Here is a 16,798-nt window from a genome sequence, read left to right as displayed (position 1 = left end):
TCACCTATGGGATAGAAACGTGGAGGCTAACAAAGAGGGTTCAGCTTAAGTTAAGGACTACGCAGCGAGCTATGTAAAGAAAAATGATAGGTGTAACGTTAAGAGGCAGGAACCGGGCAGAATGGGTGAGAAAACAAACGCGTGTTAATGATATCCTAATTGAAATCAAGAGGAAGAAATGGGCTTGGGCATGGCATGTAATGCGAAGGCAAGATAACCGCTGGTCCTTAAGGTAACGGAGTGGATCCCAAGGAAAGGCAAGCATAGCAGGGGACGGCAGGAAGTTAGGTGGGCTGATGAGATTAACAAGTCTGCGGGAATACGGTGGCCGCAGCTGCGAAGTTGCCCTGCAGTGAGCGTAGTCAGGCCGATGATGATGATGATGATACACTGTAGGCTAATCTAATGTGCCCTGATGTCGCCGTAGTGGCTCAGTGGTTACAGTGCTCGGCTGCTGACTCAAAAAACGCAGGTTTGATTCCGGCTGTGGTGGTGAAATGCCAGGAGCCTGTGTACTGTGCGATATCACTGCATGTTAAAGAACCCCAGGTGGTCTAAATTATCCGCAGCCCTTCACTACGGCGTCCCTAATTAGCCTGAGCCGCTTTGAGACATCAAACCCACATAAGCCATAAACTGGTGACAGAGTTCTCTTAACCAATGCAAAAGGTGAATGAATCAGCAAACCCCATGCACACGGTTTGACACAGACACATTTTTGCTTTCCCCCATTTTATTTTCACATACAGCACAATGAACATCACACCACTATGCCAGCTCCTAAAAATTAACATGCAGAAAACCAAAGTAACCTTCAACAGTCTATACTCCGTTTCATACATAGCAGGCAACGCTGTGGAGGTTGCTGAAGTAGTCCTTCCGCGAAACTCCATGTATCATTCGTTCTTCTCGAAACTCCAGTCATTGTTTGGACGAATACAAAGAGCGGTATAAAACGATGTAGTAGCATTGAAAATCATGATCGAAGCTGTGAGGCACTCAGTGTTCGGGCTCTCTGGCCATAATTTTCACGGAGTGTGAGCTACTTTTTGGGCGCGGATTTAGAGAAGCGATTCGCCCTGCCAACCGCGTATCGTACCGCCACGTGTACTTTTTGCTTCTCGAAATCTCGACGAGTCGCAGGATGAAAATGTGGCAAGAGGTAAAATGAAGTCCAGGAGGTGCCAGTCACGGAACTTCGGATTTGTCTCTACGAAATATGTTTGTGTTCGCTTTTGTTGTATGGCGAACTACTTTTTGCGTGCGGACTTAGCCTAAGCAAACAGGCGCGCTAGCTTTGGCAGCATTGCCTGCTATGTATGAAACGGAGTATAGCAAGGCAAAAATGTGGCAGCCTAGGCAGAAACGTGGAGGCTAACGAAAAGAGTTAAGCTTTAGTTAAGGACTACGCAGCAAGCTATGGAAAGAAAAATGATAGGTATAACGTTAGGAGATCGGAAGTGGGCAGAGTGGGTCAGGGAACAAATGTGGGTTAATGACATTGTAGTGGAAATCAAGAGGAAGAAATGGGCTTCAGCAGGGCATGTAATGCAAAGGCAAGATAACTGCTGGTCCTTAAAGGTTGGTTGGTTTGTTTATGTGGTTTAACGTCCCAAAGCGACTAAGGCTATGAGAGACGCCGTAGTGGAGGGTTCCGGAAATTTCGACCACCTGGGGTTCTTGCACTGACATCGCACAGTACACGGGCCTCGAATTTCTCCTCCAAAGAAATTCAACCGCCGCGGCCGGGATCGAACCCGCGTCTTTCGGGCCAGCAGCCGAGCACCATAACCACTAAGCCACCGCGGCAGTTGGTCCTTAAAGGGTAATGGAGTGGATTCAAAGAGACGGCAAGCATAGCAGGGGCCGGCAGAAAGTTAGGTGGGCAGATGAGATTAAGAAGTTTGCGGGGATACAGTGGCTGCAACTGGCAAAGGGCAGGGTTAACTGGAGAGACATGGGAGAGGCTTTTGTCCTGCAGTGGGCGTAGTCGTGCTGACGATGATGACCTCATTACATGCCAATAGCCTAGACCTGAGAAGAGAAGAAAATCACCGAATTTTGATGCCACAACCATATTATACCCGTCAAGGTGAATCTAAGAAATGCAACAAGCTGAAACAGGTGGGATCAAAGAACTCAAACAAGACCTGTGAGATTTCTGCATTAAGTATAGTCCTCTTGAATGCTGCACCCTAGGTTCATGCTGCTACTTGCACCTTCTTTTCAACCGAAATGAAAATGTTCTTCGGTTACCATTAATGAGCCGCAGTGTGGAATTCATACCTTTGCACTGAATTTGAGACAATGTAACAGGTTCATGGAGGTGTTCCCACAAGCACTTACGATTTTGACATGCGCATAGCCCGCAAGTCGCATATGCAAACCCGTCATGGGCGGTCCTACCAGCCATTACATTCTTATTTTCTTTAAGCACTGTGATGTCGCGATTAATCATAAGGCAGCACTGATCTACGAATGCCATTAACGTAAACATAACGGCGCTACCAATTAATTGTGCACACATCTCTGTTGAATGCAGAGAGAGCCCGTTATATATGTTTGTTCATATCATTATAGGTACACGATCAGTGTATTCATGCGTATGGCAAACAGGGTAGGCAAACAGACTTGGTCATTCATTACTCATAAATTTATCCCGGAAAAAAAAAAAAAAAACCCTCCAGAAAGAGGCACTTAAGCTAGGTGAAAATTGCTAACGCGTACCGCACGCTCGTCAAATCGCGGACTCGCTTTACGAACAGAGCGGAAAATGAAGAAAGCGCAGGACGTCGACTCCTCCCGGTGCAACTCGGGAACCAAGCTCCCCCGTTTCGAAAAATCACGCAACCTTCCAGAGCAACTTGCCAGCGCATGCAGTCCTCCACCAGCACAGTTCGCGCGGTCGCTTCGCACTCAAGCGTTGCGCATTGCACGTGCCACCGTGACTTCCGAGTGAACTACGAACACAGATTTAGGAGACACGGAAAAGAAGTGTACGACAGTGCAGGTAGAGACTACAAGTTGCTGCACACGCACACACGCAGCAGCATCAGGGTAGCAGGCCGGCGGCGTTCTCCGACGACCCCTCACCCCCCGTCCCCCTCCCCTCACAACTGCAGCAGCCGCAGCCAGGCGAGCCAGCAGCCGCAGGGGGATCGGCTGGCAGCACCGTACGGTCACGTGACCGAAGGGCCATTTGCATGCATTTGGCTATTTGTGCGAGCTAAGATGGCCGTGGTCCCGGAGCAACCATACAACGGTTCGGTCCCACCTTTGGGACTGAACTCGCCGCCTGCAAGCTACGAACAGGACGACAGGGTTGCACTGTCGGGCGAGGTAGGCCACTTGCGCATATCCCTGCCCCGGCGATCGTCGGCGAGCGCGCTGCCCGGACGCGGTGCGTCGACCCAGCGAGCGCTTGATCGGCGACGCACGGGCGCCTTCTGAGCGCTCGCGTCCACGACCCGGACCCGCTCGGAGCGTGATCACCCGTGCATATAGGCGGCCCGGGTCGCCCCCGCGCTTTGCCGGGGCCCTCCGACGGCGAGCGCTGTGCCCGCGCCCGCCAGCGACGCGACAAAGGCGGCGACCGCTGGAAGCGCGCATGTCACTCGGCCTGTCGTGCTGCCCGATGCTGTGCTCCCGTTGCTGCTGCTGCTGCTGAAGGCCCGTGTGTTTTTAGCCGTTTTGGCGCAAGAGCTTGCTGCTGCTGTGACTTTGCACGGTGGTGCTGCCGCGCGCGAACGGGTGCACGGCCGAGTGGTGCGTCCCAGGCGCCGCGCTGCGCTGCACACTTTGAGGCTGATCGCTGCTGCCTCCCCCCTCCGCTCCCCCCGTCCACGATGATTATATCGCTAGTGTATCATTCGCGGAGGCAAGTCGGCGAACCGTCAAGAAGTGGGCCCAGCGCCCGCTGGCTCGACCAGGGGCCCGACGGTTGAGACGTCGAGGTCGGGCTTGCCCGGGGCCCGATGCGGGCGAGCGCAGACCAAAATGCCTTTGTCACGTATACTGTCTGCGAAGGTCCACTGACCGTGTTTGTGCGTGCGTTCGCGTCGTACGGCGCTCGCCTGGCAGCCGGCTGCAACGCGCTGCGAGCCGTTTGTTTACCAGCTTGCACCAGGAAATCGTGGCGCTGGGCCTTCGCAGCCAGCTGAGCCTTCCGGCTGTTTCGAGCAGAGGAGCCGAAGCCGCTGCTCGGCGGCGGCGGGGTTTCTGTGTCGCCCTTCGCCCGATCCGCGGTCTTGACCCTTTATTTCACCTCGATCACGGCAGACGTGTTTTCGTCTCCGCCGTTATTATTTTTTTTTTTCATTCTTCGCTCCCCCGGCCCACCCCTGGCTGCGGCCGAATTAATCCGGCTTTCCCCCGGCGCTGCCACTTGCACGCGCGCAGGGATGCGACCTTGCGAGGCGCGGTACTGCCACCCTGCAGACTGCCGTCCCGTCGGACAGACTTCTCGCATTTGCAGGGCCCTACGGTTCTCGTTCGTAGCCATTCGCTTCGCGAACAGCACTCCCGAAAACTGCAGCGTGGTTCGCAAAGTCGCAGCTTGTCGTGTTTTGCTGCTGGGGATTCTGACGTCGGGGCGTAGCGTTACGTTACCGGTGTGAAACTGTTGTGCACATGTGACTAGCAGTGGCGCAATGTTTGCGTCAGGGTCTGCTTACCTGCGTGCGTAGTACCTTGGACGCGCTCGTCACACCTTTTCGGTATCGCGCGCGTCAGTGCATTGTTCTTTCGCAGTGCCATAGCGTTCCTGAGTAGCTAGCTGCACGTCGGATCGTTCCCAGTGGAAGCTTCCCAGCATAACATTTGGCAATCGGCAGGCCCAAAAAAAATTTATCATAGAGTAGCTGCTTGTGAGCAGATAATGGGCTTCCTTCAACCTGCTCTTCAGTCTCGATTTGTTTTGTTTCCGCGGCAGCCGTTGTGGATTGAGTCGTGTAATGCAAGCTTTCATTGGAAGGATAGGGGGCACTGGCAATTGTCTCCTGATCACGTTATCAGCAGGACTGTCTCTTTTTGCCAATTGTTTGGCAGCTTCTGGGATAAGGGGATGCTTGTGTTGAAGGCTAATGGTGTGGCAAAGCAGAAGGCTTGTGTCCCTCTAGGGGGACCTCCCTGAAGCTCTGGAATGGCAGGAAAAAGCTGCCTGATAGCACGTCTTGCTCATCTAGTGCTCTGCTGTGTTTTCTTGCAATCTGCAATGCCACTTGTCAACGGACCTGCGCACCAGATGCTAGTACCGATGCCACACGGCCAGATTTAAGGCCATTAAGTGCTTACTGCCTTAAGTTTTAATGGCATTCATGCGGTGCTACATGCATAAATTTAATGGCATTGGCTTTACTGCCATTCGCGACCTACTGAGTTCACCACAACTCATTCGCCCTTGCAATGCATACTCTCGTTCCCATTCCACACGCAGAAAAACATGCAGCTTTGTTAGTAACAACTTCCTATCCAGTAGGAAATAGTTAATTCCTAACTTTCATTCAGATGAAGCATCTATATATGCCGCATTTTCGATGCGGAGAGCGCCGTTTTAACCTGCCTTTTTGACAGGTACTCTCGACTAGTGTGCCGACATGCGAGTTTATGGCTACTTTTTCAACTTGTAAAACAAAAACAGCCGTATTTTCTGGACAATAATTTGTACATTACATTTGAACAACATTCCCGATGTATTGTGCACATTAGCACTGTTTACATTCAGATGAAACTTTTGACTGCTTTGCAAGCGTTATCATCATCCTCACTTTCGATAATGGCGTTAAATATGGACGCATAGCACCAACTCCGAAAATAATGGCATTAACAAACTTAAAGCCTCGAGCATTTACTGCGATTTCTTGTGCGCGTGTGGCACGGGTATAATTGGATCATACTTATTGCATGATTACGGGATGCTTGTGTGTTTGCCATGAGGTTGTTTACTGTTGCGGCAGAGGATTCTCGCAAGGTCTCAAATACGTGGTGGAGTTCTTTCATTCTGTTTTCTTGGATGGACTAACAACTGGCCAAAGGGGTTATGAGGTTATAGTAAATGTGAGGTCTTGCACCATATCCAGTCCACAGAATCTGGCATAATATTATCAAAGAAGGAATTCCAATTTTAACTCTGCACAAAATCTTATGAAACTAAAACATTTGTTTTGTCGAAGTAAACGAAATGCTATGTTTGGAGAAGCTTCAGTAGTATTGGTGTACGCATCATATGACGACATATCCATGCTCGCAATATAGGTGTTCTTGAATACATTGAGCTCTTCTTTGTAATGGTTTGGTAGCATTTTACACTACCTTTGGTGTATTTTCTGTTAATGCAGGTTGCACTAAAAAGCTGTGCTGTCTTTACATCGACTAGTAGAGCAGCTGTAGCTCACAAAGCATGGTAGTGTCCATTAGTGGTTTTTTTAGACCAAGGAGGATGGTTTCAGACACGTGCATGGTTGAATGAAAAAACGTACAATCATGTGTTATTAGCTCAGAAGCATTGTGACAGCATTAAAGGCATGTGCCAGAATGACATTAAGCGTTAATTGCTGAAAGACTGCGTTCTTGTGGCAGAGGCTAAGTTTTGGTTTCGCACATTTGTTGGTGTGCATTCGCCACCATGCTTGCTACTCATTGCTTGTAGCTTCGGAAGGCATAAAAGTGAATGCATGCACTGCTAACATATTCTTCAAAATATTTTGCAGCATTGCTAACTCAGCCTTGCATATTTGGTTGGCTTAAGCAATAAGCTTTTGCGTTCTCTCTCTCTCTCTCACCCATGGACGCACGCACACACAAATAGGGTCCTTAAAGATTGGATGCCGTTTCCTTTAAAACTTTTTTTGAATTTTTGTAGTCTGAGTGCCTGTATTTGGCAGTTTAGGAGGGATGCAAGTCATAGTGTTGCATGTTAGCAAGATTATGCAAACATTGAGAATGCAACTACATCATGCAAAAAGTACTCAGTGCGAACCGTGAATCTAAAGACCTGTTGCTGCATAAATTCTTTGTAAAAAATTGGTCAGGGGTGTTATTGCGACTTCATATAATTCAAAACCTAGCTGAAATGGGGTCAGATTTTTTAATGGTTTTCGCAAAACCTGAACCACTGAAAAATGTTTGTCATCCTGTAATGTGGTGAGGACTACATACAAACTTAATTGGTCTTTGTTTAAGAGAGAGAGAGAAATGGATGGAAAGGCAGAGAGGTTAACCAGGCTATGCCCAGTACGCTACCCTACACTTGGGGAGGGGAACAAAGGGAGAAAAAAAAGTAAAAAGAGTGGCAATGAAATGAGTTTTCCAAGTTACCATTGACCACTATGTCATGGGGACAGAGGGCGCGCACTGAAAACTTAGATTATAGACGGGAATACAACCTTGAGTCCCTTGAGACCTTTGTTTAAAGAAAGTAATTCTCCTATCGCATGGTCACAAATTGAGGTGGGTGGCTGTCTGATTTCTTAAGCCATGCAGTCTGTTTCTCCATTGTGCAGTTTGACCACTACCAGAAGACTTGCACATGATACGATAGGTGGTGCCGTGTGCACTGAGGATGTATCAAGTCTCATTTGAACACACTGTCAGTCCCTTCAGGAGTTGTAACAGTGAGAAAAATGTGCATTGTGCATAACAGCAAGGCTAAAATGGTAGCCGCTACATGCGCAAACCGACATTTAAGAATTGCATTCACTATAGTAAGATACAACTTCAAAAAACAGCAGTTGCTAACACTGGGCCTCGGTCCGTGGCGTCTTGTATTACTCTGCTTGCCAATCGCAACTGTAAACGAAGTCGGCTTTTTAATGTGTGGCTATATCAAACAATCCACGTATCAAAATTCATCATCATCATCATCATCATCAGCCTGACTACGCCCACTGCAGGGCAAAGGCCTCTCCCATGTCTCTCCAATTAATCCTGTCCTTCGCCAGTTGCGGCCACTGTATCCCCGCAAACTTCTTAATCTCATCCGCCCACCTAACTTTTTGCCGTCCCCTGCTACGTTTGCTTTCTCTTGGAATCCACTCCGTTACCCTTAAGGACCAGCGGTTATCTTGCCTTCGCATTACATGCCCTGCCCAAGCCCATTTCTTCCTCTTGATTTCAACTAAGATGTCATTAACCCGCGTTTGTTCCCTCACCCACTCCGCCCGCTTTCGATCTCTTAACGTTACACCTATCATTTTCCTTTCCATAGCTCGCTGCGTTGTTCTTAACTTAAGCTGAACCCTCTTTGTTAGCCTGCACGTTTCTGCCCCATAGGTGAGTACCGGTAGGACACAGCTGTTGTATACTTTTCTCTTCAGGGATATTGGTAAGCTACCATTCATGATCTGAGAGAACCTGCCATATGCGCTCCACCCCATTCTTATTCTTCTAGTTATTTCCCTCTCATGATCCGGATCTGCGGTCACTACCTGCCCTAAGTAGACATATTCTCTTACTACTTCCAGCACCTCGCTACCAATGGCGAACTGCTGTTCCCTTGCTAGGCTGTTGAACATTACTTTGGTTTTCTGCATGTTAATTCTTAGCCCCACCGTTCTGCTCTGCCTGTCTAACTGATTGATCATGCTTTGCAGTTCTTGTCCTGAGTGGCTTAGCAAGGCAATGTCATCAGCGAATCGCAAATTACTCAGGTATTCTCCATTAACTCTTATCCCCAACTGTTCCCATTCCAGACCCCGGAATACCTCCTGTAAGCAGGCAGTGAAGAGCATTGGCGAGATCGTGTCTCCCTGCCTGACACCTTTCCGTATTGGAATTTTAGTGCTGACTTTATGGAGAACTATAGTAGCTGTGCAATCGTTATAAATATCTTCCAATATTTTCACATAGCACTCTTCTACACCCTGATTCCGCAATGCCTGCATGACAGCTGATGTTTCCACTGAGTCAAATGCTTTCTCGTAATCAATGAAGGCTATATATAGGGGTTGGTTATATTCTGCACATTTCTCTATCACCTGATTGATAGTGTGAATGTGATCTATTGTCGAGTATCCTTTACGAAAGCCTGCCTGATCATTTGGTTGACTAAAGTCCAAGGTTGTCCTGACTCTATTAGCGATTACCTTAGTAAATACCTTGTAGGCAACGGACAATAAGCTGATTGGTCTGTAATTCTTCAAGTCCTTGACGTCTCCTTTCTTATGAATTAAGATAATGTTAGCGTTCTTCCAAGCTTCTGGTACTCTCGAGGTCACAAGGCATTGCGTATACAGGGTGGCTAGTTTTTGTAGCACAATCTCTCCTCCGTCCTTCAACAAATCTGCTGTTACCTGATCCTCACCAGCTGCTTTCCCTCTTTGCATTGCTCCTAAGGCTTTCTTTACTTCCTCCTTCGTTACTGGCAGGATGTCACATTGCTGTACTCGACTGCCTCCCTCAGTAACTTGATTAGATTCGCTACTGTATAGATTTTTGTAGAAATCTTCGGCTAATTCAACTATCTTATCCATATTGCTGATGACATTGCCCTGTTTGTCTTTCAGCGCATACATCTGGTTTTTACCTATGCCCAGTTTTCTCCTCACTGATTTTAGGCTACCTCCGTTCCTTAGAGCATGCTCGATTTTCTCCATGTTAAACTTTCTTATGTCGGCTACCTTGCGCTTATTTATTAGCTTCGATAGCTCTGCTAGTTCTATCCTGTCTGTGGAGTTAGACGTCCTCATGCTTTGACGTTTCTTAATCAGATCTTTAGTCTCCTGAGATAGCTTGCTGGTATCCTGTCGAACAATCCTACTACCTACTTCTGCGGCGCACTCTGTAACGATAGCTGTAAGATTATCATTCATTCTTTCAACACTACGGTCGTCTTCTTCAGTTAAAGCGGAAAATCTGTTTTGCAGCGACATTCTGAATTCCTCTACTTTCCCTCCTAATGCTAACTCGTTAATAGCCTTTCTCTTCACCAGTTTCCTCCGTTCCCTCTTCAAATCTAAGCTAACACGAGACCTTACCATTCTGTGGTCGCTACAACGGACCTTACCGAGGACCTTCACATCCTCTACGATGCCAGGGTGTGCACACAGTATGAAGTCTATTTCATTTTTAGTCTCACCATTGGGGCTCTTCCACGTCCACTTCCTGTTTGCTCGCTTGCGGAAGAAGGTATTCATAATCCGTAAATTATTTCTATCTGCGAACTCTACTAATAACTCTCCCCTACTGTTCCTAGAACCTATGCCATAGTCACCTACCGCCTTGTCTCCAGCATGCTTTTTACCTACTTTTGCATTAAAGTCGCCCATCTGTACAGTGTACTGTGATTTTACTTTGGTCATTGCCGATTCCACATCCTCATAGAAGCTTTCAACTATCTGGTCATCATGGCTTAATGTAGGCGCGTAGGCCTGCACCACCTTCAGCTTGTACCTCTTATTAAGCCTAATTACGATAGCTGCCACTCTCTCGTTAATACTGTAAAACTCCTCGATGTTGCCAGCTATACCCTGATTAATGAGGAATCCCACACCTAGTTCTCGCCTATCTGCTAATCCACGATAGCACAGTACATGCCCGCCCTTTAGTACTGTATACGCCTCATCTGTCCTCCTAACCTCACTAAGCCCTATGACATCCGATTTAATACCGGCTAATTCCTCCAATAGCACTGCTAAGCTAGCCTCACTTGATAAGGTTCTTGCGTTAAACGTTGCCAGGTTCAGTTTCCAATGGCGGCCTGTCCGGAGCCAGAGATTCTTAGCACCCTCCGCTGCGTCACAGATCTGACCGCCACCTTGGTCAGTTGCTCCGCAGCTGCTGGGGACTGAGGGCCGAGGGTTAATTGGTTTGTTCATTGTATCAAAATTCAAGAGCTCATAATTTTTTTCTTGTGACAAGCCTCTTGTTTGGGTAGCAAGAAACGTTTGAGCAGCTGACTACTTTTTTGTCGTGGAGGAATTCTGCGCGCGGAGGCTGAATGTGGGCGGAGCTTCACTGCAGACTTAAGTTGTATCTGACTATAGTGTTGCTTGTGATAAAAGAACTTATTTGAAAATTTTTCCGAAACTTGTTGCTGGCAGCACAGAACTGTAAAACTGTGAAGTGCGCTTGTTACTATCAGTTATACACGAAGTTATGTAATGAGATGCTGTTTGGGCAATCAGCTATTCTTCTATTTTCTTGCATAGCACACAATGGAGAAAACTTCATGTCCAGATAAACATACATTCTGTTGTAGAGCTGAGAAATGTGGCAGGACATATTAAAACAATTTTTTTTTTTTTTTACTCGGGAATGTTGCTGTTATCTTGTGGTAGTCAGCGTCTGCAAACCCCGACTACAGATGTGACAACTGCTCATTGTCTAAGTAATAATGAGCCTGACTTTAACTAATATGCATAGATTTTTTTAAAACTATAGTTCAAAGCGATGGGGTGATCTTAAAAACTATCCACAAAATAAGATTGGTGTATCCATCACTTATATCCGCAACTATTCTTTGCTAGTAGCCGAAGATTGGTGATATCCATCACTGATATCCACAACCATTCTTTGCTGGTAGCCGCACTACTAATGACTGCTACTGTTGGCGTAGTGTTTCAAAACATTTTGAGAGACGGTGAAAAAGCAGGGTTAAACCATGCAAGAACCATTGACTAGTTGCGAGAGAGAAAATTAAGGTGCCCGACTCGTTTATAAAAAGAAAGCTGTTTGTCTGCTTGAGGCAACGAAACTTGGCTTTGAACAGGGTGACTAACTTCAAACACAGCATGACATCATGGTCAGCTCTGGCCTGACTTTCCTTGCTAATTTTAAATGCAAATTTCAACCAAGACAGCAAGTTCTGCTCTCCTTATTGTCACAAGAGGAAAAGACCTACAAGAATATGGCTTTGCCAGTTTTTTTATACTTGCTTCTGGTTTTAAGGTCTGTTATACCTGGTGGCATGAGTAGGGAGTTTTTATTTTTCAGTCGTTTTGCACATCCCAACATATGCTTTGTCCCTTCGAAGAGTTTTTTGGGCCATGGTTCTCCATTGCAAGTCTATATTCAGGAATTTATGTTTGGTTAAGCGTGACTGATCAGTGGACTTGGAACATGCTAATCGCTTTCCATTTCTCGAATGAGATTCTTGCCTTTCTCAGCTGTTCTGTTGGTATCTGTGGGTATTGGTTGCTTTTTACTGAAGTGGTGTTATGTGAACTCCTTCAAGTTCATCGACAGGTTGTTTAGTGAGAACCGAACCACACTGGCAGAGTCAGAGGTTGAGTTTATGAATGTGTTGATAACTAGAAGCCTTTTAGGGAATGGAGGAAATATGACACTTCGTATCAGGAGGAGAGGTGTTTCAGTTCAGTTTGTGCCATGCCGTAGCCATATAAAGTTGTGTGACATTATTACTTCAAAGTGTTTTGCTTTCTTTAACTTTGAAGCGGGGTACCATCGACAGTGTGCAGATATTCCAGCAGTTTTTTTAAGAGTAAACATAAAAGGTTTTGTTTTTATGAGAATGATCTGCTGGAGGCACATCAAGGCGGTGCAGCTATTTAACCAGTGTTCAAGGCTACGAGTTATCGCATTCGTTTTTCTTGCTAGAGCACACATGCGAGGGGCAGGTATTTACAGTCAGTGTTGCAAATGAAACAGGTCATTGTGCTTTCCCTACGCCATACCATGGAGTATGCCAGCTGTGGGGAGATTGTCAGCAACTTCAATGGATTGCACGCAGCTTGTAAGGTTCGAGTCAGCAGTGGGGCCATTGTGCTAGAATTGTGTTAAGGTCAGTTTGTTTTTGTGCACCATAAGAATGTTTTAGGCATTCAAATAATTGAGCAACACATGGTGTAAACACTTTGAGCGTAGCAACAAGTAAATTGAAAGACTCTCTTAGTATCATTGTTCTGTATTGAAAATACTGGAGCGGGGCCTTTTGTGCTAATTGTCCAACTTCAGCAATATTGTGCAACAGCGAAGGAAACTCAATGCATCGTCGGTTGTAAACCTGCAGATGTGTATATGTTAATGTAAGAGAACTTCAATTGCAAAATTTCTCTAGCAGTTTTTCTTTCAATGCGAAACGCGCTAGGCTTCTCAGTGGTCTGGTTTATGACGTTTAACATAACAAGGCAACTCGGGCTGTGAGGGATGCCGTAGTGGGGGGCTCCGGATAATTTCAACCACCTGGGGTTCTTTGACGTGCACTGACATCGCACAGTACACGGGCCTAGGCATTTCGCCTCCATCAAATGCGACCGAAAGAGCATCATCTGAAAAAGAAAAATGAGCGTCTCAGTGTTTTTGACGGAGGTAAAGTAGGTGAAACATTTGCAAATTGTGGCAGCTCTGACAGATGCACTAATTCTGTTTGCGTATTTGTTTATTTTTATGCACATTATCTTTTAAATTCAGGCTTTCTCCTTTTCAGTGTGAACCGAAATATGTTTTTCAGACTTTAGAACCTTGAATAGTTTGGAAACAGAGTTGCTGATATGTCATCATCTTCATCATCATCAGCCTGACTACGCCCATAGCAGGGCAAAGGCCTCTCCCGTGTCTCTCCAATTAACCCTGTCCTTCGCCAGTTGCGGCCACCGTATCCCTGCAAACTTCTTAATCTCGTCCGCCCTCCTAACTTTCTGCCGCCCCCTGCTACACTTGCCTTCTCTTGGAATTTATTCCATTACCCTTAAGGACCAACGATTATTTTGCCTTTGCATTACATATATATATGTTAATGTAAGTTTAAATCAGAAATTTGGTAGCATTTTATTGATGCACCATCATGCAACAAAAAAAGGGGGCCATGTGGCGTCATGCTTTCATCTTGCACCTGCCCAGAGTAGTGTGATCGTAGTGAGGGCACTGTGTAAACATTGCATTTCTCATTTCACCCACGAGGGTTGGGCAGCTCCAGTGCCAAGCTGCGCTCTTGCTCACTGTTCATCCACGCTCGAATGTGATTGAGCCTTTTTCTCTGTCCTCCTGCAAATTTACTGCTTTAGTCGTATCTTTTCAGGCTTCGTATGCTTTTCTGCACATGCTGGTCCTTATTTTTGAGCTGCCAGAAATTGAAGCTTGTTGTACGAGGTGATATTTTCAATCCAAACGATTCACCCCGTGAGTGCCGATAAAGAGGAGAGTTAGTGTAGCATACATATACTCCGTTTCATACATAGCAGGCAACGCTGCGGAGGTTGCTGAAGTAGTGCATCTGCGAAGCTATATTACTCTGCCACGTATCATTCGTTCTTCTCGAAACTTGATCATTGTTTGGACGAATACAAAGAGCGGTATAAAACGACGTGGTAGCATTAAAAATCACGGTCAAAGCTGTGAGGCGCTCAGTGCGCTCTCTGGCCATAATTTTCACAGAGTACGAACTACTTTCTGGGCGCGGATTTAGTGGAAGTGATTCACCTTACCAACCGCGTATCATACCGCCACGTGTACTTTTTGCTTCTCGAAATCTCGACGAGTCGCGGTACGAAAATGTGGCAAGAGGTAAAACGCAGTCCAGGAGGTGGCACTCACGGCACTTAAGATTTGTTGCTACGAAATATGCTTGTGTTCGCTTTGGTTGTATGGTGAACTACTTCTTGCATGCGGACTTAGCCTGCACGAACAGGTGCGCTAGCTTTGGCAGCGTTGCCTGCTATGTATGAAACGGAGTATAGGTGGCGTTGTGGTGGGGTACCACTCCCTCATTTTCATTTTGAAGCTTGGACCTCTAACATGATCTGCACTATGAAATAAATACCTGATCAGTACCGATGAAGAGGAGAGTCAGCATAGCATAGATAGGTGGCGTTGTGTGCACATGAGTGCATATGCACACATGTGCATGAAGACCTCCTTGAGGCACTTCGTTGTACAGGCGGTGGCTGTTTGTGGCCTGTGTTCATCAAATCGTCACTGTTTCATTGTGATTTAAGAGAATGGCAAAAACCTCCAGGGTTGCATACTTGCTTGTTGTGCTTTTCATGTCAGCCCTGATTCATTTTGCACCAAAACACGCCTTGCTTTTTCATCCTTGGGTCCTTGAGGGGCCAACTAAGTTACAAAACCCCAGATTCGTACCCATGTCACATGAACATTTCAGGTGCCTTTGAACTAGATGGTCTATCAGCTGAAGAGCCGCTTGAGAGGTACTGCACAGGCAGCTCCACTGGCCGTTAGTTCAGTTGTTTGTCGAGTCAGTGGAGTAACTTGGAATCGGGACCCTTCCAGTGACAACAGCATGCAGTCTGATGCGTTAGAAGCCTACAGGAAGATGCTGAGAAATCATATTAAAGCAGCACAGTCCCTAAAAGATTGCTTAGCTGAAAAGTTATGTTATATTTTGCATGAAATAACAATACAAAAACAGTGCAGCAAGCTTAATATGAATGTTGAACAACAGCTGCATTCGCAAAAGCTATTAAAGCTAGTTCAGAAAATACACGCACTGTTTTTTAACTGTTCTAGTTAAACTTGCAGGCTGATTGTTTGCATAAGCACAAGACAGTCAGCAGTGGTGGTGGTTCCACAAGAGCTTGGCCTGAGATGTTGGTACCTTTCGACAGGGATCCAGTTTGGCGTGTGGCAGTGGCTCATCTTTTTCTAGTTAATTGAAATCGGGCATCCCAGAAACCCCCGACCTTGAAATTGCTCGTGTGACTTGGATGTTAGTAACGGGCTTGTATATTACTAATTGAGGAGTGCTGCAGAAATCACATCATTTGAAGTATTTTTTTTAGAATGGCCTTAGTAGAGCGAGAGCTACTGGCGTAGGTTTTGTGCAAAACAAGAATTTGGATAATCCTGTATGCAAATACAGACAGTCTTGTATGTACTGGTAACATTTGCATAACCACTTTATTTATAAGCACAAGCTCGGCTAACACTGTGTGCATGCAGTCTTATAGCTTTAATGTTTCTTTGCTTTTTTTTTTTTGTGCCCTTTTGCCTCTGAAATGCCTGTGCTGCCGCAAGGGTGAGAGCAGACAAAATAATGAATATTAATTTATCTAACATTGCTAGTTGTGTTGGAAAGGCACACATTGCTGCTGTGTTACCTCAGAGGGTTGTGAGAAAAGACCGGGGGGCCAATCGTTGCCGCTGCGCTGCGTGACAGTGTGTGCCATTCCTCTGCAACTCCAGCTTGCTGCTGCTGCTGTGTATCATGCAATCACATACTGTGCTTCACTTGAATGGAAGTTGCCATTTCCCGTGTCAGTGTCTTAAATGACTGTGACAGTTTTCGTTAATTATGCATTACGGCAGATATCTGAAATCGGCAAGTGTGGTTATCGGAACACAAATTGGAGGTCGTTTTCGGGAAGTTGTGGTGGTACTGCAGGAGCAGTCATTACACATTTGTGGGAATCTTCTTTGCTGCATTGAAGTCTGGTTACTGTGCATTGCTTGTGAATGCAGGGTGATAGATGGCAAAAGTGAGATAGCAGAAAGGTCTTTAAGGCACTGAATGGATGAAAAAAGTGAACAGAGACTTGGGCTGGAGGGCTCCCTTTATTTCAAAATGTCAACTGCACTTACTGCTACTTCTGTCCAGTGGGAACAGTGGTAGTGAGGGGAAAGATATGCTACAGTGTGGAGAGCGCAACCAGTCGTGCTCTGACGAGTATTGCGCAAAGACTTGCAGAGAAAGGGCTGCTTTGTGGAGCTCATAGTTTGTGTTTTCATACTGCTGGAGGGCTCAGCTGTCTTCATTTCATTTTTTTTGCATGCATGTGTGTGTATTCAATTTTATTGCTTTCTGTTCGGCAGTCCTAGTGTCAGGATTTCCAAACGTCCTTTATGGTTTTCATTCGAGCCGAGGTAGTGACCTGCGACTGACAGGTGT

The 16,798-nt window shown here is 46.3% G+C and overlaps 1 protein-coding gene across 4 annotated transcripts in view; it reads left to right on the top strand.

The window, feature by feature from the left end:
* Positions 1–3,182: 3,182 nt before the first annotated feature.
* The window catches only part of Raf (serine/threonine kinase raf oncogene), a 65,400-nt gene continuing 51,784 nt past the window's right edge, over positions 3,183–16,798 (top strand). For all 4 annotated transcript variants that reach the window (XM_089562842.1, XM_089562841.1, XM_089562840.1 and 1 more), the window contains exon 1: positions 3,183–3,339. In XM_089562842.1, the coding sequence (XP_089418968.1) occupies positions 3,232–3,339 (108 nt within the window). In that variant the 5' untranslated portion in view covers positions 3,183–3,231. The remainder of the gene's footprint in view (positions 3,340–16,798) is intronic.

This window comes from Amblyomma mixtum, chromosome 10 (genome assembly GCF_055824585.1).
Source record: "Amblyomma mixtum isolate Tamu chromosome 10, ASM5582458v1, whole genome shotgun sequence".
In the NCBI taxonomy this organism is placed as follows: domain Eukaryota; kingdom Metazoa; phylum Arthropoda; class Arachnida; order Ixodida; family Ixodidae; genus Amblyomma; species Amblyomma mixtum.
This window is presented reverse-complemented; position numbering and strand designations above follow the sequence as displayed.